At 43.7% G+C, this 25,059-nt stretch overlaps 4 protein-coding genes across 6 annotated transcripts; 2 read left to right on the forward strand and 2 right to left on the reverse strand.

Annotated features, from left to right (window-relative positions):
• Positions 1-145: 145 nt before the first annotated feature.
• Positions 146-4,101, reverse strand: LOC306821053 (protein C19orf12 homolog). Its single transcript, XM_079339225.1, has 3 exons — positions 4,014-4,101; positions 1,845-2,019; positions 146-714 (listed from the first exon to the last, which is right to left on the reverse strand). Exons 2-3 carry the CDS (start codon positions 2,002-2,004, stop codon positions 449-451), a joined length of 426 nt encoding a protein of 141 aa, XP_079195351.1. The 5' UTR covers positions 2,005-2,019; positions 4,014-4,101; the 3' UTR covers positions 146-448.
• Positions 4,102-5,085: 984 nt separating this feature from the next.
• On the forward strand, positions 5,086-8,864 carry LOC306821463 (tumor protein p53-inducible nuclear protein 2). The gene is made up of 4 exons (XM_079339912.1): positions 5,086-5,218; positions 6,518-6,661; positions 6,775-6,919; positions 7,881-8,864. The coding sequence occupies exons 2-4, from the start codon at positions 6,538-6,540 to the stop codon at positions 8,107-8,109; spliced, it is 498 nt and encodes a 165-aa protein (XP_079196038.1). The 5' UTR covers positions 5,086-5,218; positions 6,518-6,537; the 3' UTR covers positions 8,110-8,864.
• On the reverse strand, positions 8,433-14,219 carry LOC306821462 (uncharacterized protein F13E9.13, mitochondrial). 2 transcript variants are annotated; one of them, XM_079339910.1, is made up of 7 exons: positions 13,910-14,219; positions 13,555-13,637; positions 11,508-11,590; positions 11,237-11,417; positions 10,833-10,983; positions 9,949-10,076; positions 8,433-9,275 (listed from the first exon to the last, which is right to left on the reverse strand). In XM_079339910.1, exons 1-7 carry the CDS (start codon positions 14,020-14,022, stop codon positions 9,085-9,087), a joined length of 930 nt encoding a protein of 309 aa, XP_079196036.1. In that variant the 5' UTR covers positions 14,023-14,219; the 3' UTR covers positions 8,433-9,084. The 2 variants fall into 2 exon arrangements, with proteins under 2 accessions (XP_079196036.1, XP_079196037.1); XM_079339911.1 differs by having other exon boundaries at positions 13,555-13,728.
• Positions 14,220-14,348: 129 nt separating this feature from the next.
• On the forward strand, positions 14,349-23,050 carry ccne1 (cyclin E1). Of its 2 annotated transcripts, none has more exons than XM_079339908.1 (12): positions 14,349-14,630; positions 15,182-15,231; positions 15,443-15,530; positions 16,725-16,787; positions 17,597-17,763; positions 17,984-18,119; positions 18,967-19,113; positions 19,206-19,301; positions 19,857-19,991; positions 20,640-20,751; positions 20,838-20,995; positions 22,038-23,050. In XM_079339908.1, the coding sequence occupies exons 2-12, from the start codon at positions 15,218-15,220 to the stop codon at positions 22,221-22,223; spliced, it is 1,302 nt and encodes a 433-aa protein (XP_079196034.1). In that variant the 5' UTR covers positions 14,349-14,630; positions 15,182-15,217; the 3' UTR covers positions 22,224-23,050. The 2 variants fall into 2 exon arrangements, with proteins under 2 accessions (XP_079196034.1, XP_079196035.1); XM_079339909.1 differs by lacking the exon at positions 14,349-14,630 and adding an exon at positions 14,852-14,962.
• The last annotated feature ends 2,009 nt before the right edge of the window (positions 23,051-25,059 follow it).

Raw genomic sequence — 25,059 nt, forward strand, 5'->3', positions numbered from 1 at the left:
CCCTAAAAAGTCTGAAGTGTGAAAATGCAAAAGACTCAAAGCTCCAAAATGTGGCTGCACTTATTTATTTTCACTTTCACAAGATGTGTTTTCTGAATTTGACCTTAACAACTTTACACGAGCAAATAAAGACTCAAAAGCACATAAGATTCACCATTTAATTTAATGATTCAGAAAATATATAATGGAGGTACAATAAAGACACCCTGATTCAGAGCGTGGGAAAAAGAGATGTAGAAGAAATTATTTCCCAGGCACTTTTTTTGGTACTTGTTTTAAAAAAAGGAGAGAGGAGGTGATTCCCTTCTTTGTGTGACTTCAGACGCTCTGATTGGCTCAGCCCTCAAATAAACATTCATGATTCACAGTCTTTCTTCGGATTGATTATAAAAATGTGTCTGAAGCACTGTGCTTATGTTTGGCAGTAAAGTCTATGAGCGTCGGTGCCTCAGTCTTGATAGCGCACCTCCGCCCTGAGCTCCTTGGTGACGTAGTTTAGTAAGGCAGCGACGACCTGCTGCTGGAGCGTTGCGTTGCCCGTCACCAGGGCGATGAGCTGCGCTGCATCGGTCCAGTTCAGGCTTCCTATCACGGCTACGACGTCGTCGTAGAGCTTCTGCTGCTGGTTGGGAGGCAGCTCCATCAGGATCTGAGGTAGAGGTCTGAACTGCCCGCTGGTGAGCCAGCTGCCCAGCAGACCGCCGACAGCTCCACCTGGAGGAGACAGAGGACGAGGTCAGGTTCAGTCCGAACCCTGAAAACGCTTCTGAGCACCGGACTAAAAGAGGTCGAGTGGAGTCTGAAATCTTTCTGTAGACCTGGAGGAGAAACCAGTCGATCACAGAGCTGATTCACACTCCTCAGGATGTTAAAGCGACGCTCCCTCCAAGCAGTCCGGCTTGATCCTCTAAACCAGTGGTGTCCAAACTTTTTTTCTTGCGGGCCAAAATTGTCGTGTTAGAATCGCTCACGGGCCACAGGGTTTTTTTGTTTGTTTTTTTTAAATATTGGAAGGAACTTTTTGTATTTTGACCTCTTCAAAAAATTATGTAAATACACAATAACTAATTGCAGTGGGAAACTGTTGTGTTCTAATTTTTTGGAAAGAATAGTCAGGCTTTTATAGGTCTCCCTCGCTAACATGAAAAAGAAAAAAAGAACGAAAGATGCCATCTGATGAGGCCTGGGGCCAAAATCTTCTGATTCTTTGATTTGAAGTCAAGGGCCACAAAAAATCCACTCAAGGGCCACAAATGGCCCCCGGGCCGCACTTTGGACACCCCTGCTCTAAACTCTGATCTTGCTTGTGTTTCCACAGCCGACTGTAACTTTATTTGATAAGAGGAGCGTAAGACAGATGGAGATAGCCGAGAAATAGTGTGACATCACAACAGCCCAATACAGTGTGGCACGCTACTAATTTAAGGTCAACGAAGAAGAACAGGAGGAACCCTTTAGGGCTGGATCCTTACCCCAACAGGAGGGTCCTAAAAAAGTAGGATGGTACGAATCCATTCCCAACTTTTGATGGTGGAATCACCAATAAAAGGGAACCGAACCAAACTGAGCCGGAGCGCTTGGTGGAAGCAGGGCTTTAGAGTTTACAGAATCTTCTTGCTGTTGACAGAAGCTCAATTTATATCTCCTATTCAGGGCAGGATTTCACAGCCCTTTAAAATCTTCCCTGTCATGTCGATGTCACATGAGCGTGAGACTTGGACCACGGTGGTCCCAGCACGAACACCCACTGGAAGCTGTGGTGGTGCCTGTCCTGGAGGTTTCATCAGAAAGTTTGAAAGTAAACTTCAGACACACAGATGATACAATCACTTTGTTTTTCTTACCCACAGCGATCCCCGGAGGTCCGGCCAGCATCCCGCATACAAACGCAGCTCCTCCTGCCACCGCTGCTCCTTTGACAGAGTTTTTCACCGCCACCTTGATCTGCTCATCGGCTGATATTTTACAGCACAGACGCATGATGTCGTCCACTCGAGGAGCCATTCCTGCATCGAGACCCTGACATGGACGGGAAAGTCGGGACAGTAAGTCGAGGGTTGGCAACATTTCAGCACGATGGATTTGTTTTGACGCCGTGTTCAATCCATGGATCACAAACAGCCAAAAACACCAGGGATGGACATTTACAGTCTCCATCAGCCGGACCGCCTGTGTCGATACTTAGTGGCCTACTGTGTGTCTGTGGGATGTCTGAATGAAATGACAAGTGATGGTACCAGGACTCTGTGGAGATTGCGGTCCAGTATTCGAGTACTCGTTTCCAGCCCTGACTTAGACCGAGTCTTCTCCTCTGGTCCCGGTTTAGGAGACATTAAAGGAACTGAAACTTGACATGCTGACATGTGAACATGAACCCGACTCTACCTTTCACTGACAGAAGCTTTTAGCTAAAAAAAATAAAATAAAGGATTTTTTTTAAAGGTTTGGTCGGCTACTTTCCAATATGATGCATCCTTAACAAGATATCGATTGGATCGTAAAAAAATGTAAAATAAACGTGGTGTTCAACAGCTCATAGTAATTTTGCTACTTGCTAATTTGCTACTTGCACTATTGCACACTACCTCACTTTAACTTTGTATTTTTAATCTGCACTCTGTCTATATTGTTAATACTGTAATTTATCTACCTCATAGTAATTTGCTATTTGCACTATTGCACACTACCTCACTTTTAACTTCGTATTTTAATCTGCACTCTGTTTATATTGTTAATACTGTAATTTATCTACCTCATAGTAACTTATCCACATTCGACCTCAAAGCGAAACACTCACAAGTGCCTTGTCTGTCGATTGTCTGTTGTTCGTTATTTGTTGTCCAAATGTCTTTAGTTAAGTTATTTGTTGTCTGTTGTTCGTTATTTGTTGTCCAAATGTCTTCAGTTAAGTTATTTGTTGTACAGTATTGCTAGTTTTTTTCTTTAGTGCTCTTTTATGCACTGCAGGTTTGCACTGGGGGGGGGAATGCAATTTCATCTGTGCTGTATGTTTAACATGTGGCATATTTGACAAATAAAGAACCTTGAACCTTGAACTTGAACCTTGAAAATGTTTATTAGTTAAAATACTTAGTGAAATCTCCTGAGGTTTCTGATGTTACGCTTAACAAAAACACATTTTTAAGCCCTATTTAAAAAAAGCCACCATATTTTTTCTGCATGTTGGGCACAAAATTATTTCCCTGTGTTGAGAATTGAAAAAGATGATAAATACGGTTAGTGTTAGATCGATCAATAGTTTGAGTTCATATCAGAAATTGCAGATTCTGCACACTTCATCAGAATAACAAGAAAGAGTGTGAAGCATGATAAATGTGAAAATGACTCAAGTTGACTTGACAGGTCAAACAGCAAACTAACTGTACTTCAGATTCATTTCACCTATTTATGATTGATCATCACACACTGAGTGTTATTTAAAAAGTGTTTAGTTTGCAGGTGAAACAAAAAGTGCATCACGTAACTGATTTAATCAGTTTCACTTTCACCTGACAAAACATGATCAGAATCAGCAAAATGTAAGAAACGTGTTCTCACTGTGTGCAATGAACACACGTTTTTATTCACCAGATCAAATGAGAAGAAGTGTCCTAGTTTTACATAAATATGTCCTAGTTTTACATAAATATGTCCTAGTTTTACATAAACATGTCCTAGTTTTTAAAGTACACATAAATATGTCCTAGTTTTTTAAAGTACGTATATGTCCTATGTTTTTATGTTTTGCACGAGTTATAAAAACACATTTTTCTAAGGCCATGTCTGTTTTCAATACAACACAAAATAAATTAATGTAAATAAATACAGAAAGTTTGTAAAGAACAAAAAACCGAGTTGGTTAAAAGTAATTAACGTAATGTTGTTTTGATTATTTATTTAATGGAATAAAAACTTCTTAACGAACTTCTAATTGACTTCAAACACGTGGAGTTCACTTTAATGTGTCTATTTAAGATATGAAAATAATAATTTATTGAGTGTTTCAGTCTTACCTTCACTCTTATTTAATACGTCTTCTCTGCTCGTTTCTCCACCATGGACTGTAACATTAATGCTTCTCGCACTACTTCCGGGTTTCATCATACGTCAGAGAGCAACAAAGAGTTTATGTTGGGACAAGATAATTCATTTCAACAAACTGTAAAAATAAGATCGAGACGGAGACATAAATCGTTGAGAGTTAAAGTTGACAGTCTTTTATGACACAAGGACACTTATTTAAATCCAAGACACTTCCTGTCTTCGTGAGGACAAAGTTCAACACGTACACAAGAAAAACAAAGTCTGCTGACATTTCTGTACTTCATTAGTAAAAGCTCAGATTTACTCTAAATCATGTTTCCAACTATATGAATATCAAGGATGTGCAAGTCTCATAAAAAGTAAAACATGACTTATAATGCCAAACAATGCTTTCTGCGCAGGCGCACCACATCAAGCAAAGTCTGTATTTGGAGCTTAGACTGTAAAAATAAGTTTTACATAAGTTTCTTAAAACATGTTTCACTGTCTGTCCCTTTATTTACAATGAAATCTTTCCAACAAGTTGGCAGATTTTATTACACTTTTCGTGAAATAAGTTTCCTCTGCTTCCCTCCTTTTCTCTCTCTCTCTTTCTGTCACTTCTTTCCCTTCTTGTACCATTTTGTATCCCTTTGTATGTCTTTGCTGGTTTTAGTCAGTTTATGCCTTAGTATTTACATTTGTAATAATAATAATAATAACAATATTATTGTTATTACTATTATTATTTGTCTTTGGTGTCCTCCTACTACCTTTTCCCCTCTAGCACTTGTACTGACTTCACAATTGCACAATAAAAAGAAAAAATACAGGTTTTATCTGTCTTCATTTGTTCTTATTCAGTGGTATGTTTTCGTGTTTTATCTGAGAGAAATAATCGAATTGACATGATACAGTCAAAATGTGTTTTGGAGTTTAATCTCTACGTAAACACAAAAAGGTGCTCATAGATCTCGTGACAGTGGGGTTTTGCTGCATGTTTGTTTACATTGTGACGTCGCAGAGACGTGCATATGCCCCGCCTCTTTGGGCGGAGTTCAGTGACGTTTCAGGACGCAGTTTAAAACGGTGAGTGATAAACAACTGCGATCAAAACAATCTGTAAAGAAGAGCAGCGAAGAGCCAGAACTGAAGCACGACCACATCCGAAGAAAACACACCTTGATCCACTCAGGTGAGAACTATTAGTACAGTTTGCTTGTGTGTGTGTATGTGTGTGTGTGTGATTATAGGAAACACTGATATTTTATGAGTGTGGATTTAACTTCTTTTGTTCTTCAGCTGCAGAAACTGTTTGGCTTTGTGAAGCTTCTGCAGCCTTTGCGTGTATATTGTGATTTATTGAAACACTAACAATCTCCGTGGAAGTAGTCAATGACCATATGTAAACAAAGACCATTAGAAAAAAGGAAACAACGTCCCCTCTTTTTTACATGTATCTGTGAACATGTTGCAACAGCCCAGCTGATGTTATGTCACAGACGGGGAATGTGTTGCTTTGCTCTGATTGACGGGACAGTGTCCTGCAGTACTGTAGGTTTCACTGGGAGGGTTCTGGTTACTGTAGATTCAACAAGCAGGCATGAAGACATGCAGACACTCGGGGAAAACACGGATCTATTTATGGGTCTGTGTTTGTCTGTTAAAGCTCAGCTCTAGTGGAGGAGCCTCCTGATATCATCATGTGTGTAATAACAGATGTAATAGAGCCTATTTGCACTTTTATCAAACAATATAATACATGTATTTGCCAAGTGTATTTCCAATAATTGATTGAAAAATAGTCCTATGCAAACTACAATCAGACAAAAGTTTTTGACTTCTGACCTTTTATTTTCGTTTGACCTTCAGTTTTTGTGTGACATAGACAGGAAGGGCTCAGTATCTTATGAAGACTACTTCGACGACTTGTCTGGTCAGTTTTAGTGTCACTTAGACAACGCTGCATTACAAATGTATGTCACAAACAGGAAGAGAATTGAATGTCATGTAAGTTAATAAGAAAATGACAAAATGCAAAGAATACGGGTGGCAGACATGAGGATGAGTCAGACTGACACCAAAGGTCAGTCAGCTGCGGGCTGATGTCACTAATGAAAGTTATTTCTCTCCCTCATGGAAGGAATCTTTACCAGTGTCTCTGAAATCTGTAATTTCATCCTCTTGTGATCACCCATTTCACTTCTACATTGACCCCAGATCTTTCCGTCCCAGCCACGTAATAACCCAGTGAGTCCTCAGATCAGGTTTCTGAGGAGGGGTAATGAAGCAGTTGTTGATATGGGACAGGTCTTAGGCGTGTTATATTTTTAGGAACAGCCACTAGAGGGAGCAATTGCCAACATCTATTTGCAAATAACACAAGCAGGGAGAAGGTTCAAGTGGATGAGGTTAGATAAGGTTTTATCTAAAAATAGGGATATTTATTTAAAGTCATGGCCTTAAACTTCCCTCCACCCTGTCTGTGATACAGATCTCCACAGAGGTTTAACCATGATTGGAAAGATTCTCTCTCACCTGCTCGGGAACTCTGACGAGGACTTCGGGTTCGCAGATGACACTTTTGACGAGCTGATGGAGTTTGAGGAGGGGGAATGGGTCATTGTGAATCTCCCAGGTAAGAGCTCGCTCTTGACCAGAGGAACTTCATAACGTCAGTGTTTTTCTCATCAGTCGAATTTAAGAGGTTCTAAAACAGATCTGTTTGACCCGGGGTGTTTTGTCACACAGAGACCAGGCTGCTGTCGGCCCCTGAGGTGGACCCCCTGGAGAACCTGCTGATCGAGCATCCCAGCATGTCTGTCTACCAGATGAGGCGGAGCATGAGTGGAGCAGAGGAGGACGGCTCTGATGGAGACGAAGACGATTCTCCGAGGTAGCTTTCCATTTACACCTCCAGCTCATCACAGGAGTCTTGGATCTTGACCTCAATTAACACTTTAAAAAAACCCCATCATAATCGGATATTTGTGAAATAAGTGCAGATATCCATGTTCTTGACTCTATCCACCATCCTGTCTTTACAATATCGGCCCAAAAAGCCCCAAAATAGATCTCTAAAAGCTCCTGCACTGACAGCACCCCCGCAGAGACTTTCAAAATAAAACAGGCCGCTCACGGTGCAGAGGTGGAGGCAGGTGAGAAGAGCTCATTTTATCAAGACTAAGGATAAGACTCACGGCACATTACAGACTGAAGAGCTCTACGGGTGTAGGATCCAACTAAAGCAGGGAACAGATTCAAGTCACCTTACTCTGCCTCGCACTGTTCTCCACTTTTTCTATTGGCTGTTTTTACACAGCAGCCATTTCCCTTTGACGTCCTGCTCAGGATGGGAAGCTCATCCGTTGTTATCATGCCATCCCTGTGTGCTCCAGGATTTAATTGTTGATCTATTCAGAGTATCAGAGAAACGATTAATACTTAAACTTCACGGAGCAGAAACTTGAAAAACAGTCAACAGAGAAAAGCTGAGAGGAAATTATGTTAGTGAAAAAACGTATTTCAAAACCCACGTTTTGATCTCTGACCTGTCGCTGTGAATTATGGGAAATGGTACTTACGTGTTTTGGGTGCTGCATTAATTGCTCACCAGAAAGGGATTATTTGTTATTCACCTATGATAAACCTGCGTGTTAACAGTAACTTGACCCTCAGTCATTCTACGAGTACAGGAGGCGGTTTCAAAAACAGAACGTGAGAACATATTGTTTTAAACGTGGTTTTAAAAAGTATCAGATTTGGTTTTGACATCCATCGTTCAGGAACTTTTCATGTGTTTATTTAGCATTTAACCAACCATGACACGCGATAACCCGTCCCCTGTGTCTGTCCAGGCCCGTGGCAGTGAGGCGGCACGTTTCCTGGCGTCTGGCCGCCTGGGGGATCCCTCTGCCCTGCAACATCCAGCTGCTGGCCGTCCAGAGAGCCAGAGCCCAGCACGAGGGCAGGAAGCTGAGTCGCAGCGCCATCCACAGACAGAACCTGGTTAAAACACGATTCTCTCCTGCGGAAAAACGCTACGGCCACTTCAAGCAGCCCGGCCAGCGCCTCTACAACTACTGAGCAGATCTGATGGATGAGTGTGCAGCACAGTGCCTTCAGTCACTCAGGTCTTCCTCCACCATCAGTGTCTCAGTCACTTCTGCACATCCACAAACGTTTGAGTGTCATGTGATCAAAAATCTGACGAAATGAATCAAAGCCACACAAGTGATTCTTCTATTTTTAAATGAAGCACCGTGCACTGCTACCTTCACCACTGATGTTTGTTCCCTCTGGGTTTACAGCATCAGGACAGACACAGTTCCATCCATACTCAAGCCTGTGTACATTAACCAGAACTTGTTTGATTTGTTGGATTGTTTTTGGGTTAAGCTCTTCAGCAGTTGGGGTTGTGTAAAGATTTGTTTTTGTTTTTGGTGTCGATTGTTGTTCTTTGGCACATTTTGAGTTTCTTTAGTTTTCTTCAGGATGTGTTTGATTGCTTTTCACATTTTTTTTGTCTCGAGTTACTCTCACACCACGTTGACCTGTATTACTGTACATTTATGATGATTTGATTTATGAGTGAAAACATAAAAACTGAATGTGAATTTCCTAAAGATAAATGTGTTTTTTTTCTCCTAAATGGCTTTAGAGGAATGATGACAAAAGCACTGTTAACATTTTCTATGTTTGTTTCTGTGGTGCTCACCATGTTACACAAATTGTTCATCATAGAACCAAAGTGTAAATAAAGTTTAATGCAATGTTTTTTTTTTTTATTGTTTATTTATCAAATGTAAAAAAAAAAAAGGTAAATAAATCTTCTTTTCTAATATTGTGGTTGATAGTGTTTATTTAAGGTGTCCAAACTCAATCCATCAATCATTATAAGAAAGGATTTCTCCGTCGTGTTCCTGGCGTTCCTGCTGTCCAGACTTCCTCGCCGCTGAAGTGGAGGTCGGAGCATGGCGTGCATGAATGAGGACGGCGGTGGTTGAGGAACGACACACATGAAGCGGTCGTTCAAATCTGTGATGGCAGAAAACCTCGCTCTCATTTTCGGAGCTCTCGTATCTTTCCCATGAACCTCTTCACTTTCTCCGGGTCGACTGCATTGGCCCATCGGCCCCCCTCCTTGAAATGAGAGCCGACGATCATGCCGTTTGATCCCATGTAATGTTCGATGTTTTCATATGTCACTCCGGAGCCGATAAGAACTGGGATTTTCACAGACTGGGAAACCTCTGCAACCGCACACACAAAGAGGAACAGTGTGTTCACAGTCTTCAACAAGAAAGATTTAAATATTCATGTTTTCAATCAAAGTCTGTAATGAGCGAAAAGAAGGAGTACTGTCTAAAGTCTGAATTCCAACAGACCCGTGTTCGGTTCGTCTCCGTTACAGCAGCAGAGCTGATCCGTTTTTAATATAGTGAATGTGTGGGCTCAGCTCTGGAGCACGGCGCATCAATTAACCACAGAAAAGATCAAGCAGGACGCGAAATCAGTGACCGAAACAACAGTAGAACATCTGGCTACTGATTTAGTTACCTACCCTCCAATACAAGGTGTCAATACGTGTCATGTGAGTAGTTTGGCTTCATTTTTTGTGGATAATGAAAGAAGATGGAAAGACATTGTCCATATTTATATAAACAATCGATACCTCCACTGGTGAAGGCGCCCTCCAGTGGACAAAAAGGAGCAAAACTCTGAGATACTTCTAAAAATCTGGGGAGTGACTTCATGTTCTCATTTCTTTTGTTTATTGTAAATGAAGTACTTCAAGGCGTGAAAGATTTTAAAGACAGCTTCTGAGGTGCCCAATGCGTGATCAGAGCCAGCCATCACTGCAGCACCATGTGACAGTGGATAGTATCACGTGTGTGTGTGTGTGTGTCGTCTTTGTGGCGTTACCTCGGAGCTCCCTCGGGTCAGCCTGCACTCCTGTCGCCGTCCCGGTGATGATGAGTCCATCTGAGAGGAAGAACTCTGCGGCCCGCGCCGTTTCTTCAATACTCACGTCAGACGTCAGCGCATGGGAGCTGAGAAGACATACACACACACACACACACACACACACACACACACACAATGACATACTCGGAGCATGCAAAGGCTGAGTATAATAACGAGTGGGACAGAACAGAGAGCACATCTTGTGGGCTGTAAAGTTGAAACAGTGAGTAAACTGGCACCATGAAACTCAGCTAACTGTTCAAAAGTTGAGAGCCAAACAACGTTTGTGTTTTTGTGTTGTGTGTTGAGTATATTGTGGGTCTCCCTGTTCTGCTTCGGTCCAGATTTTAAAGACAGGAACATCATTGTGTCGGTCAAGTGCGAACAGTTTTTGACTGCGATGTTATGAGGGGTGGTATCAGAGCCCCCAAGTGATCTGTTTGTAAATGCAGTCTGGTCCTGCTGCTGGTTGTTTATTGATTGCACACTGCAGTGAAACGCAGCAGCCAGCCTCAGTAATACAGTCGAGACGGGCTGTGTACTGAAAGGACTCAACCAGGATGATTTCACTTTTAGCAGTATGTTGAATACACGCTGTGACGCCACGATTTTGATTTGCTAAACTTATACCATTCAAAATTCCCAAACTTGGAAAAGCTGAGTTGGAAAACAAGCTCAAGGTAATTAATTTTGAGGCAACTGACATATTAAAAGAGCTCTTGTTTCCCTAAATGATTACTGATGCATTAGCAGTACGCCCGTCACTTGTCATAATCTGAGTTTAATAGGAGTTCTTCTGTGTGAAGCATAGTCAAGGATTAGCAGTGGCTCGTCAGGTTCACCTGTGTTTCTTTTTGATGTCGGTGAAGATCTGCACATGCTCCGCTCCGATCTGCTTTCGATATCTCAGTAAGTCTCCGGCGCAGGCGTTCAGGAGGCCCTCGTCGGCCACGTGGGAAAAAATGAAACCCTCAGCTCTGATGAAATCCAGACCTGTGACCAAACAGAAACACTGTAACACCAAGGTGGACTGACCTGTGTGACTCTGTGTCACACACAAGTGAACCTGTGACCTTTGAACAACGGTGTGTGGGTTACTGCAGAAAAACACAGCTGCTTGTTTCACTGATAAGTACTTCTGACCAGCTGCTTTGCTGTTTGGTAGTAAGACCTGCTTTGGATGAAACCTGATTGAAGGCCTATGTGGTTCTGTCCTTAAAGCTTAGATTACAGCGCACATGCGTACCTGAAGCCAGAGCTACAGCCAGGGCCGGCTGGTTAGCAGAGGACAGTATCTGGACTCCGATCGGCAGCGATGGAACGATCCTCCTCACAGCAGAGCACACTGCAGTCATGCAGGCACACACCTCGGGCCCCACACAGAAAGAGTATGGGATGTCGTGCATGTTCTCAATGATCAAACCATCCTGAAAGAGCAGGTTTAAAGATGGTCTTACTGGTTTGCCTGGACAAGACGTCGAATATGACAGAGGTTCAGAAAACGTTGGATGACTTACAATCCCCGCGTCACGGTAGATTTCTGCCTCCCTGCACGCTTCCTCTGTGATTTGGGACATTCTCATACAACCCAGGGGAGTGCCTGAGTGGGACGAGGAACGTCATCACAACACATTAGAATAGACAATAATGCATCACAATTATGGCTCCTACGTTTGTAGAGGTGCCATGGAACTAAAATCCTTTCCTGTGCATCTTTATTTAACGTTTAATTCCACTTACACCTCGACTCTTCTCCAGTTTAGAATGAATATTTAACATTATGCAATAGTATGTTACATAACAATAACAGAGAACTGCATTCAGACAACATTTGTAATATCCTTACCATTTGTGCAATTACGCCACCCGGTAGTAACATAGTTAACAATGCGTTTACCTAGACCTGCTGCGTCAGCAAATGTCTATTTCCACTTAAATCCAGGTGAAAAAATATCTAATAAAGTTGTATATAACAGTCCTACATTTATAGAGGCCTATTTCCTGCATTACGTCTCCTGTGAAGAACATTTGTTGTGTGCTATTTGGCGCCCCCTATGGACAAACACCTACCTCTTACATTTTTGCTGATCTTGTCCTGCATGTCTAAGTCATGTTTTTTTTCTAACAGAAAATCTCATTCTGCAGTGTTTTAAAAGTCAACAGTATCCCTCACCATGAATATGTGCTGAGCTGTCTATAACTGTAGGGGGCGCTGGAGTCCCATCAATGGTGGAAATGCTGTCTCAGCTAAAACCAAGGAGCTCGTCGGCCATCGGTGCGATCCCCTAGTTTTTACAATGTGTCCTGCTCTGTTCTACCCGGCGACACCCGTCTGCCTTACTCAGGCTGATTCGACGTGTTGAATTGCCGTTGGCCTGGATGGTGAGAAGAATCACTCTGATTGGCTGTTGGGAGGTTTCATTGATCTCCAGCTCCCAACACAAGTTCGTTTTTCATTTAGTGTGCTTTCCCCTTATTCGTCGCCTCTTTTTTTTCCACTATAAGACCATGGGCTGATAACGCCAGTGCCTTTTCCAACTTTTTATCAAACATCACTCTCCAATAGAAGTACCTATATTACGAATAGTGACCGACAGCGGTGTGAAAATGGACTTCTCGTAGCATAACAACTATTGCCACCTGCTGGCATAGAGAGTTATTTCCTCTCACGCATGTACAGAGCGTAAGTTGTGATTGGCCGTCAGCTGAAGTCTTTGCGGTGTGTTCATGCAACTTTTTGGCAAAGAAAGACATTGTGAGGTGTCGTGAGGTGGCGTGAGGCGTCGTGAAGTGGCGTGAGGCGTCGTGAGGCGGCGTGAGGCGTCATGAGGCGGTGTGAGGTGGCGTGAGGCGTCATGAGGCAATGCACCAGTCGGCATCCATCACTACTAGTTCTTTGTCGTCTGCATTGTGTGTCAGGGCTTTAACTTTCAATTTAGCTAATGACAGGTTAAGAGCTGGAGCTGAAGCAGGTCACACACTCATTCCAAAAAGTTCATTTTTACAGCAGAAATAAACATGTTGACTGATAGCCTGGCATGTTGTTTGTCAGGTGGCTTAAGGCCCGCCTAAACTCCAACCATCTACCTGTTGTTAGGTTGACCAAAAGTTAGTTTGAGATAACATTTCCAAAATGGCAACTGCCATGGATGGTTTCAAAATTCAGCTTCAAAAACCAGTGGTTAACCCCACTGAGACTATACGTCCATGTTTTTACAGAGTAAAAATGTTTCTTTAATGTGATGGTAATTGCCTCATCCTGCAGTAAAGGTTACAGTCCTTAAAATTACAACAATTAATCAATATTGTCTTTATTTTCTGTCTCTTTCTTTAGGTTATAGAGTAAGTTCAGGCTGATTTTAAAGCCTGCTCTTAAGGGGCACACTCACAGGGGCTTTAAATCGGCCTACTTCTACATTTTATCTTTGGAATAAATGGTTTTCTATATTTTCCTCGAGGTAACATTTTCAATAAATGGGACGGTTTAATGAAGTCCTGGCAGTGTTATCACTTACTGTTAGTTTGGTAAAAGACTCAGGTACAGTAGGTGCAGGTTTACTTTACCTGGTAAGGCTTTCACATGAATCATTCCAATAACCACAGATTTAAGACGCCCAAAAAGGTCCACAAATTTCATGATGTCGTTTCTGTGGAGTGCAGGAACCAAGAAGCAGTGAGCAAAATGTAGCTTTTTGTCCTCCAAATTGTATGGATCACATGGATGGCCAAAGTTCAACCCTGTTAAACAACACACACACACACACACACACACACACACACACACACACACACACACACACACACACACACACACACACACACACACATCTGTCCTTCAAGTATGTTTCAAATTAGTTGTATGCTATTTTTTTTTTGTCATTTATAAGCCTAAAACATCCACGTAAACAGACGAGCTTACAGCTTGCTTTGCCTATGCATGCCAAGGTTTGGTGTTTGTAATAGAGGGATAAGGTTAGACCTGGCAACCCGCGTGAGAAATGGGCGCCGGGCAGAAGCCACCGCAGCTAACATTTTTTATTATTTATTGCTAAATAATGGACGCGCCTAAGGTGGCAGTGAGTGATGACTTCATGTGTGATTAAAAGAACAACTTGGCTCCGTTTCCTCCCAATAATTCCCTTGTTACGTGTTTAATTTCAGCCTTATTTCACGGCAATACTGCTTTGTTTACATCTGACAGACTAGCCACGCGGTGCCGGGACGCTTCCTGTTCCGAAGCCCCGCCCCCAGCAGCTGTCACCACGCGCGGGCACGCCTCCAAGTTTATAAACTTCATTTTTCCTTTACTTTTACTCAAATTAAACATAGCGCATGGCAAACTGTGGTTGAGTTAACATTCAACGTGCGATAATGTGGTGATAAAAAGTGATATTAGACCGGAAAGACGAGTCAAAGCGGAGCGAGTTAGCGCCAAATGAGACGCACTCCTCCCTGACGTTGATGCCTGCAGTCATCTGTTCTCTGCAAGGCGCCAGCTCAGAGGAACCAGCTAGCCCGGCCTGGAAACACACTCACACTTTATAAAGAGCAGCTACAGGTCGGAACAACAGGCGGGAGAAGCTCCACAGTATCCATTTATTAAATTACCTGTGAGTAAACTTCAAGCGAACAACCTTGAGGTGAGTGCACGCGACCAAAGAGGATCCTTTTTGAGTTATTTCACTTTAAAGCTGCAACTTGTGCAGCTAAAGGCTGACTGCAAACTACTTTCAAATCGGATAATGAATTTATTTATTTTTTATTTTTTTGCAGAGATGGTCTTGATTAAATGTCGCTTCTGTTGGTCAGGTTGTGTTTTTGTATTTTGAAAGTGTTTAATGATGAGTTGAGAGAGGAAATGGGTGTCCTAGTTTCGCCTGTTGTTCGGCCATTATGTGGCAAGCCAGCTGTCCCGGGTTTATAATGAAAATGAGACCGATGCCGCTTTAAATGTAACAAGTAGCAGCCGGCGGTGAGTAATGTGTGGTGTTCAGAGTGTCGTCCTTTAGTTTCGTGAATGTATTTGCAGGATTAGCTACTTGTTGGCGACTTGTAACATCGCGTACTGTTTCCATTTCCCCGCGCCAGATCGAGCTGGGCTTTGTCAGAAGGAGGGAGTTCAGAGTGGGGGTTGGGACTGTGTGGATGTCTTTTTCTTTCAACCCTTAAATAAAGTGTTTTTTATTCGCAGGTTTACTCTGAATCACACGTCTAACCCCTGAGTATAATGCCAGGAAAAAGGTAAGCTGGAGCTTTGGTTAAAAGTGAAAGTTCTGGCTCCTCACTGCGCGTCAAAGTGTGCCAAAGTTGAGCTGATGGAGCCGTAGCCAAACGAGTTAGCTCGTTGCTACATAACCTTATTTTGACCACATTTACTCTTCTCTACACGCTTTCATATGGTGTCTAATTGAGACTCACAGGCATGCCTTTTATTCTGTGTTTGTTGCTCCAGGGAAGAAACAGAAGCAAAGTCTGTAGCTCCCGAAGCGACCAAAGAAAATCCAGTAAGACCGAGGAAGAGGAAGGCAGATGTTGCTATTGTAAGTAGTGTGAAAGGCTCTCACACACACACACACACCAGCCTGAAACTGACCTCATGTTCATGTGAAGTTTCTAATGTATGCCTGGATGATTAAGCAAACGATAAGGTCTGTGTTCCTGGGTGGACTGTCAAGTTTAAAGAAAACACCTGCTTTAAAAACTGGACTGGAGGAGCATGTGTTTGTGGGGAGGGATTTTTGTCTGCGTGGTTTTGGGTACACATAAAGGACAGAGTCACGCTCATGTAAATATATATTTTAATAAAACATCTATTCTGGGGCGCAGGTAGCCTAGTGGTCAGTGTGTGCGGCCCATGTACGGAGGCTAAAGTCCTCTGACCGGGCAGCCCAGATTCAAAACCGGTCTGTGGCTCCTTTCCTGCATGTCATTCCTCTCTCTCTTCCTGATTTCTGATTCTATCCACTGTCCTGTCTCTACAATAAAGGCACAAAGCAGCCCAAAAATAAATCTAAAAACTTGTCTTCTCACAGACATGGCGACAAACAGCTCCATCTGTAGGACGCAAGGAATCACTGAATGAGTTGAGAGTGAAACTAAGGAAACTAACATGCTGTAGTCAGCAACATGTGGAACAGGTTTATTGACTGTGGATTTTGGTATAAAACGTATAAATCAGATCACAGCATGTAATCCGGTGTATTCATAGTCAAAGTAACAGAAGAGAAAATGAAACTTCAAATAAGTATTCAGATCGGGGGAGTGAGTCATTGATAATACGATTATCAACATGATAGCAGAACTTAAACTGGCAGAGAAAATCAATCACCTTTGATACCAGAGCGAGTGGAGGAGAAGTCCCAGGGACCCAGCGTGAGGCGGGTTTCTTGGTTTTGATTAGCACAAACAGCGGCGTGCTAACTCCTGCACACGTTCTACATCGCACACCTTCATCAGCAGCACTTTGAGAATATTTAGTTTGAAAACGATCACAAATGTTGAACCTTCACAGATGACAGTAAGAGCAATGAAGCCCTTCCTTACTAAAATACTTTTTTCATTGTGTGCGTTCATTAAATGATATCGTGACATTGCGCACATTGACTTGTATGTTTTAAGGTTTTTGAACTCTCTCTTGTGAAGCCTGTAAGGAGACGGGTTTTATCAGGTCGTCTGCACCTTCAGTGAAGTGACTCTCATGCAATAATCCTGACACACCTTCTTCTTTCTATCAGTACCTACAAGATGTGGACGAGGAGGTAGCAGAGATGACCAAGAAGAAGCAGCGGGACTGTGAGGTAGGTTTTGTTTGACGTCACCCGGTTTATACCATGAAAACTGAACTTCAGTTATTAAGACTGACGGCTCGAGTGTTCACAAAACCTTCACACAAGTTAAAGAAATCACTGAAGCAAAAATGTAACGGTGAAAAGGTTACACGTCTCTCGAATCAGAGCTTAGAGCTTAATTTAAGAATATTGTTTTCGAACAGATGGGTGCAGCTGGAGTGATCCAGCACGCTCGAGGATAAAATGACTTCAAAGTTTAAGGGATAGGGCGCCGGTGGTCGCTGTACGCACCCCCATGACTCGGGGCTGAGGTCCTCTAGGCGGGTGGCCTGGGTTCGGGTCCGACCTGAGGCTCATTCCCCATCATCCCTCTTTACTAAATTCTGTCCTGTCTCTCTAGCGAAGGCGTAAAAAGCTCAAAAATGTGAAGTGCAAAACACTTCAGTGTGCGTAAACCGCAAAGTAAATCTGAGCAGTCCTGGTGTGTGCCTGAACACTCTGATCGTGTTAGAAGTTTGCAATAGTCTGACTTTAGATGGTCCGTCACATAAATGAAAGACACGGAACATTTATCAGATCGTCACACATGTTATAACTCTGCTGCGAGCAGAAGATGGAAAACACCGTCTCTGAATCAGATCCAAAACATGGGCCGGAGTTCCTTTTTGTCTTTGGTTCTTTAAAACATGAAATAGACCCACATCAGCTGTGTAGGACTTTTATTTTGGTTGGCATGGGATCGAAACAGATACCACTGTTGTTGCATTTTTACACGAATTTCCCTCAAGACTTAAGTGTCCTCTCTCTGACCCGTGAAGGTGGACTGGAGTCCTGAGGCCGGACACACGAGTCCACACAGGTGGATCCCCACACCTGATCAGGAGAAAGACCAGCCAGTCGTCCTGATCAACGCTGGATTCCCTCACTACAACTTCAACAACATCTTTCAAACCCCCGTGCACTGTGCCCCGCTTCCTGCGCTGTGGTGAGTCCTGACGCCATGACAGCTGAGCTTAAACGCTGGAAACACACTTTTAGACCTATTATCCTATATTATATTTTAATGATGTGAAACTCTGGTTTCTTACTACGTACGGTAATGACTCTGTTGTCCTCAGTCTTCCTTCTCTCCACCCAGTGTTGAAAGTCTTTCCTCTGTTTGTGCGATGAGAGGAGTCACCTCTGTGTCTTGTGTGTTTTATCAGCTGGGCCAGTAAAGACGTGGTGTGGAGCAACATGTTGGAGAAGGACAAGACGTACAGCAGGGACGTCCACATGATGGACAAACATCCTCATCTGCAACCAAAGATGAGGGCCATCCTCCTGGACTGGCTCATGGAGGTGTGTCTCACTTTCAAACTGTCATTTATTTATTTTTTCATCAAAATCACAAAGCACGCAGTGACATTGCTCGACTCGTGTAGCTGTGAGTTTCAGGCAACAGAAAGCTTCAGATTGTAGAGAGAAGTCAAACGTGATGTGTCATTGCTTTAACACATGAGCCAAAAACAGACGCCGTCAGGAAATCAGTGTTAGTCTCTCCAGCGCTTCTTTTAAGGTGGACTCCGTGATAGCTCCGCCCCCTGTGACGTTTAGCCTTCTGTGTGATATCAGTTCTTTTTTTTTTATAAGGTTTTTTATTTTTGGCCTTTTGCCTTTATTGATAGGACAGTGGATAGAGTCGGAAACAGGGAGAGAGTAGGGAGAGACATGCGGGAAAGTGGCCACAGGCCGGACGCGAACCCGGGCCGCCCGCGCGAGGAGCAAAGCCTCGCAACATGGTGCGCGCGCTGCCGCTGCGCTATCGGCGCCACCTGTGATATCAGTTCTTAAAAAGTAACTTCTTTTGAAAACGGGCTCAGTCTCCCGAGGACGCTGATCAAAGCCGGGTGCAGCGGTACACCAGTGGACAGAGAAATAAATTCTCAGAACAGTGTTGGCCAGCTGCTCAGTCTCTGAAACTTGACATATGACTCGGCTTTATAAGTCCGACTCCCAGGTGAGAGGAGAGCGTGTTCGTCTGTTGGAGGTTTATGACTCCTTCACGTGTTAGCAGCCGCTGCTTTTGTTCCGATCTCGAGCCGTGAAGCTCCTCCTCCCTGATTTGCTTCTGTTTCCGCTTTGATTTGCTCCCTCTTGTTTGCCGTCACATTGATGCAGTGATGTCCCGTCTGTGCGCATGCTGTAGGTCAGCGAGGTGTACAAACTGCACAGAGAGACGTACCACCTGGCTCAGGACTACTTCGACCGCTTCATGGCCACGCAGAGAAACGTCTTCAAATCCACGCTGCAGCTCATCGGCATCACCTGCCTCTTCATCGCTGCTAAAGTCGAGGTAAGCGTGGAATCGAAGCTGCGTACACGCCATGCTAAGCGCCGCGTCTTCGTGCAACGTGAATGATCGTGTCGGCTTTTCACCTCTCACAGGAGATGTATCCACCTAAGATCTACCAGTTTGCTTACGTCACAGACGAAGCCTGCACTGAAGACGAGATCATCAGTATGGAAGTCATAATCATGAAGGTGAAGATCACACACACACGCACACACACAGCTTGTTTATCCGTGACATAATAGAGTTCACAGTATACCCACATTTTAAACGTCGACATGTTTCTAATAAAATGAGACCATCCAACATTTACGCCTTTTTAGTTACCACGGCAACAATACCAGAAGGCTGAGACACTCGATGTCGGGTAGTTTTATGTTGTTTTTTTAATCACCAGAAATGGAGACGAGCTCATGCGCACTGTCCAAACTGCACAACACATGGGCAGTGGTCTGGTACAGAGATGTTGCCGACGGTCTCATCACTTCTCTGGTCTTTTTCATGTTTAGTCGAGTCGAGAGGCACACGAGAATTATCAGTGTTTGAGTTTTTACCGACAGTCCATCATTACTCTTCCTGGAGGCGACCTCAGATTAGAAACATGACCAAAGATCTGCTTTGCTTCTTTTTCATGTCGTCTCTGAACACACGGTGTCAGAAAGTGTGGAGAGAGTTGATTCGATAAAAGCTCTTCTTGCTGTTTGGTGTGTCCTGACCGTCCCTCGTCTGTCTCCTTGTCTCCTCAGGAGCTGAAGTGGAGTCTCAGCCCTCAGACTCCCATCTCCTGGCTCAACGTTTACATGCAGGTGGCCTACCTGAAAGAGAGCGACGAGCTGCTCATCCCCAGGTACCCTCAGAAGACCTTCGTCCAGATCGCAGAGGTTTGTCATCACTTCCTGTCTTTCGTCTGGAACGTTTCCTAACCTCAAAGAAAGACGACGAAATGGGAGGATTCTGAACGTTTAAACGGAGAAATGCAGTCAGTAAGACTGAGTCATTACACACCAGCAGACAATACGTCTTCCTGCTCCATGACTTCCCCTGCGCTCAGCAACGTGCAGATTTGTAGTTCTTTCAGTACTGTCTGTGTTTGCACTCCTACCAGCTACAGTACGGTACAGAGCGGCTGGTTTCAGGGTGGGCGTAAAAATGTAGAGAGAAGGAAAGAAGACGAATGTTTTGATGGTAAAGCATAAAAAATAGATGTATACGTGTAATGGTGGATAAAAATCAGATTTTCATCGCACAACATTTTCTGTCATTCTGAATTTTCTTTAGTTGTGTGTGATACTCTGGATTATACGGTAAAGGTGCATTACAACCTGTTATAATCAGATAATCAGACTCAGAAGGTGCATTCATCCATCAGAGCTGAGAAAAGTCACATCATTTTCTAATGTCGGAGACGTTCTGTGAGATCTTGAGCGATTTTATTGCACCTTTCAAGGTCTCAGGTTTAAGTATTATATCGGTTGAGTGGTTGATTTTACCTGTTCTGATGATTAATAAAGTTTTGTGTTTTTTTGCAGTTGTTGGACCTGTGTATGCTCGACGTGCGTTGCCTTGAGTTCTCTAACGGCGTGCTCGCTGCGTCCGCCTTGTTTCACTTCTCCTCCCTGGAGGTGGTGGAGAACGTCTCGGGTAAAAACAAGATCAAAATAAATAACGCTCTCGGTGTCATAAGTTCTATCAAACTGATCTCATCATGCATCGTTGTGCTCGTGCAGCTCTGAAGAGGGCGGAGTTGGAAGAATGCGTCCGGTGGATGGTGCCGTTTGCCAAAGCTCTGCGGGAGGTCGGTGGGTCGACGATGAAAACGTTCCCGGGAATCGCCGCAGACAGCTTGCACAACATCCAGATCCACGCCTCCTACATGACATGGCTGGTGAGACAACTTCACCTAGGAAACGGTGTCCGGTGTTTGGGACTTTAGCCTTCGTCCATGTGGAGTGACCTCACCGTTAGGCCATCTGCACCCTGACAGGGATTCATTCACTGATCCTTCTTGGTCCGTGTGTTTGGGAGGATTTAGTTTCCAGCCTCTGTTCACGACGACGCTGCTAAAAACACCAAAGTGCAACCAATCGACAGTCAGGTTGGGTCAGTCAGGTTCTCTACTGAAAGTTCAAATTGTTGAGCTTCATGTGGAGGAGGGTTGTCAACGATACCGTGAACGTTTGATGTACTAAAACATGGAAAGATGTCAGTTTTCATATACCTCGGCTGTTTCGATACCTCGGCGACAAATCGATTTCTACTTGACACATTTCATACGTTTTTGTTAAACATCGCAGCAGCTTTTGGTTACAGATATGACTTTGCAAAACCAAAGGTCATGAAAATAACGGTGAATATAACGTCTTTAAACATCTGGAAACAGAAGGTGTGGAACATTTTGACCACCTGTAAAGCGGACGGCGTTAAGTGTTTAATAAGCTGCTGAAAAATCCTCAGAGATCTTCAGCCCTGTTTCCACACAGCAGTTTGGTTTGATAAAGTCTGATCCCGTTTGTGTTTCCACAGACACGCATGTAAGCCGGATGACGATAGCCGCTAAGTAATAGCATCACATGATAGCAGCTAACAGCTAACCGCTAACTAATAAATTCAACAAAGGAGAAAAACGTGACGGAAACACGGAGACATCCAGCGCGTCATCCACTCTGTCACTGACATGTGACTCTTTATTACAAGAACTCAATCAAGCTTTTTTTCAGAGAAGGCTGTGTGCGGCGAGGACAAATACAGACGGTTGGTTATTTGGGAATCTTTCCCGGGATTAGTCTATGGAAACGCTGCAAAATGAGCGCCGTGACGAGCCGCTCGGTGGAAACGGGGCTTTGGTCTCTAACTCAGGGCGAGCAGCACTGACTGACTGTTGTTGATTGAACATGTGTAACCAGCGCGTTTCTTTCTGCTGCTCACAGGAAAAGGCCAACTCTTATCAGGATGAGGAGCTGGAGCGGCACAGCAGCTGCCCTGTCCCGTCAGGAGTCCTGACTCCGCCCCTCAGCAGCGAGAAAACGGACGAGTCGCTCAGAGTGGACGCTGCGGCGCTGAAAATAAAGCCCAGGATGCGCACGCCATCACCGCAGCGTTTGGTTCCACAGTAGAGACGCCCACTTGGCAGGAACAAGAAGACGACACATCTTCATCTCAGCTGACGGAGCACAGTGCCGGGACGCCTGCTCCACGGAAACTCTATGTTCTTCTTTTAAAGTTGCTCTGATTACGAGGATCCAGGTGCTTTTAAAAGTCGCTGAGGTGGAAGCAAACAATGACTCTGGCTCCTTTTTAAAGCTTCCACACAGTGAGGAAATGTCTCTGCAGGAATGTCTCCTATTTAACCTTCATGTGGATGAAACACGTCGTTTGGGATTGGACGGCTCGTGGAGATTTTTTGTTTCTGAATGGCATCGCGGTTTGAAACGCGTGCATGAATTACCAACCAGACCTTCTTCAAGTGGTTGTTTTTGATTTAGTTGTTTTCTATGCAGAGGCCAAACAGGCGTGAGTCTCTGTATTTAATTTTTTTAAAGTGTGTGCGTGTGATGAAACAGGGAGGGTTGCTGATTTACCTTTGAGTGGCCTTCTTTGCCCAAAAACTATTCCTAGGGTCAAATGTGACTCTATGTGCTGCTATAAAGTGGGCTTTGTATGATGATGGAGGGGGGACACGTGTGTGTGTGCGTGTGTGTGTGTGTTGATGCTCGTTCTACTCTTAGCATTGTGTTAGAGAAAGCATGGCTTTGTTTCGCTTAGGGACCAGTAGCTTTGCTACCTGAATGGACGAGTGAACCAGCCAGGCTTCTGAAGCTAACATGTGGATTGTATTTAACTTTGATTTTTATCCCCCGTTTTTTTTTTTTTCTCCTTCGCCAAAATGTATGAAATTTATGGACTTTTAAAAATAAAATGCTGCTACATATTTTCAATTAAAGACGACTCCGAGAACTTTCTTTAAAATGTGCACGATCTTATTTTAGCTTTGTGTGTGTGAGGCTGTGGCTCAGTGATCGAGCCGGTTACTCCTGAAGTCAAATGTGTGAGGCGTGTGTGTGTGTGTGTGTGTGTTACAGATTTTACAGCTGACCTACTTTAATTGTCCTGTTAGTGTTTAAATGTATTGCAGGAGTGTGACTTCTCACAGTTTCAGGAAATCACTGCTGCATTCTGGCTTTTGTCCACTAGATGTCAGTGTGATGCTGTCACTATGAATTAAGAGAGTTCTGTAAGTGACTACATCTAAAGAGATGTAAGGAACGCATGCTTCAACTTTAAAAGCTCTCCACGCCTATCAAATTGTTTTCCCAAATTAAAACTTTGACTAAAACTCAAAGCGGCAAAAACCATCCATATTATTTATCTAGACTATTAATCAAAATGATAACTGTTTTTTTTATCTGCACCGCAAAACACCCGAACACAGCACATGAAGATCTCCTTTCACAAACTAAATGGGAGAAAATCATTGTGAGTTCAAAGTGTAAAGATGTTCGATGAGAGTAGAGTAAGAATATTGTTCTTCATTAAATACGACTTCAAGCCTCAAAGTGACCTAACGGGTACGTTTAGCAAGTTTCTGTACACAGCACCGTTCATACATGACGCAATGCAAAGAGCACCAAACAGTCATGACAGCATTCAAAGACGTTTGACTCAGAGAAGATAAGACATTCAAATGTAAAAAAAAAAATGACAGCAAATGTGTTGTAGTATCCTCGATTTGGACTGTCAGGTTGAGACTGCGGATGAAGATGTGCAGACGTCTGTTTGAGTATTCTAAACTCAATCCAGACAAATCCTGTTAATCTTTCTGGATTATTATGACTTCAACAGAAACAGAAGAATGCTCCTGGTCCTTCCATCGGAAACAATCATTTGAAAGGACATTGGATAGAGAAGGAACTCGGGAGTGATGAGCAGGAATAGGGTCGCAGGTCGGACTTGAACCCGTCGCCTGCTTGGACGGATATAGCCTCAGTATAGGGTGCTACAGACTGGAGAGGATATAGCCTCAGTATAGGGTGCTACAGACTGGGGAGGATATAGCCTCAGTATAGGGTGCTACAGACTGGAGAGGATATAGCCTCAGTATAGGGTGCTACAGACTGGGGAGGATATAGCCTCAGTATAGGGTGCTACAGACTGGAGAGGATATAGCCTCAGTATAGGGTGCTACAGACTGGAGAGGATATAGCCTCAGTATAGGGTGCTACAGACTGGAGAGGATATAGCCTCAGTATAGGGTGCTACAGACTGGAGAGGATATAGCCTCAGTATAGGGTGCTACAGACTGGAGAGGATATAGCCTCAGTATAGGGTGCTACAGACTGGAGAGGATATAGCCTCAGTATAGGGTGCTACAGACTGGGGAGGATATAGCCTCAGTATAGGGTGCTACAGACTGGGGAGGATATAGCCTCAGTATAGGGTGCTACAGACTGGGGAGGATATAGCCTCAGTATAGGGTGCTACAGACTGGAGAGGATATAGCCTCAGTATAGGGTGCTACAGACTGGAGAGGATATAGCCTCAGTATAGGGTGCTACAGACTGGAGAGGATATAGCCTCAGTATAAGGTGCTACAGACTGGAGAGGATATAGCCTCAGTATAGGGTGCTACAGACTGGAGAGGATATAGCCTCAGTATAGGGTGCTACAGACTGGAGAGGATATAGCCTCAGTATAGGGTGCTACAGACTGGGGAGGATATAGCCTCAGTATAGGGTGCTACAGACTGGGGAGGATATAGCCTCAGTATAGGGTGCTACAGACTGGAGAGGATATAGCCTCAGTATAGGGTGCTACAGACTGGAGAGGATATAGCCTCAGTATAGGGTGCTACAGACTGGAGAGGATATAGCCTCAGTATAGGGTGCTACAGACTGGGGAGGATATAGCCTCAGTATAGGGTGCTACAGACTGGGGAGGATATAGCCTCAGTAT

The sequence above is a fragment of the Symphodus melops genome (assembly GCF_947650265.1).
Source record: "Symphodus melops genome assembly, chromosome: 3".
Lineage (NCBI taxonomy): Eukaryota > Metazoa > Chordata > Actinopteri > Labriformes > Labridae > Symphodus > Symphodus melops.

Bases quoted from the DNA above. Each gene is read 5' to 3' on its own strand.
- LOC306821053 (XM_079339225.1), bottom strand. From the start codon at position 2,004: ATGGCTCCTCGAGTGGACGACATCATGCGTCTGTGCTGTAAAATATCA. The intron at 715-1,844 runs GTAAGAAAAACA...TGTCTCCTCCAG, and splicing joins ACCTCCGGGGATCGCTGTGG to GTGGAGCTGTCGGCGGTCTG.
- LOC306821463 (XM_079339912.1), top strand. From the start codon at position 6,538: ATGATTGGAAAGATTCTCTCTCACCTGCTCGGGAACTCTGACGAGGAC. The intron at 6,662-6,774 runs GTAAGAGCTCGC...TTTGTCACACAG, and splicing joins GGTCATTGTGAATCTCCCAG to AGACCAGGCTGCTGTCGGCC. The intron at 6,920-7,880 runs GTAGCTTTCCAT...GTGTCTGTCCAG, and splicing joins GACGAAGACGATTCTCCGAG to GCCCGTGGCAGTGAGGCGGC.
- ccne1 (XM_079339908.1), top strand. The intron at 18,120-18,966 runs GTGTGTCTCACT...CGCATGCTGTAG, and splicing joins TCCTGGACTGGCTCATGGAG to GTCAGCGAGGTGTACAAACT. The intron at 20,996-22,037 runs GTGAGACAACTT...TGCTGCTCACAG, and splicing joins CCTCCTACATGACATGGCTG to GAAAAGGCCAACTCTTATCA.
- LOC306821462 (XM_079339910.1), bottom strand. From the start codon at position 14,022: ATGTTAGCTGCGGTGGCTTCTGCCCGGCGCCCATTTCTCACGCGGGTT. The intron at 13,638-13,909 runs GTAAGCTCGTCT...TGCACTCCACAG, and splicing joins ATGCATAGGCAAAGCAAGCT to AAACGACATCATGAAATTTG. The intron at 10,984-11,236 runs GTACGCATGTGC...GTTTGGTCACAG, and splicing joins GGCTGTAGCTCTGGCTTCAG to GTCTGGATTTCATCAGAGCT.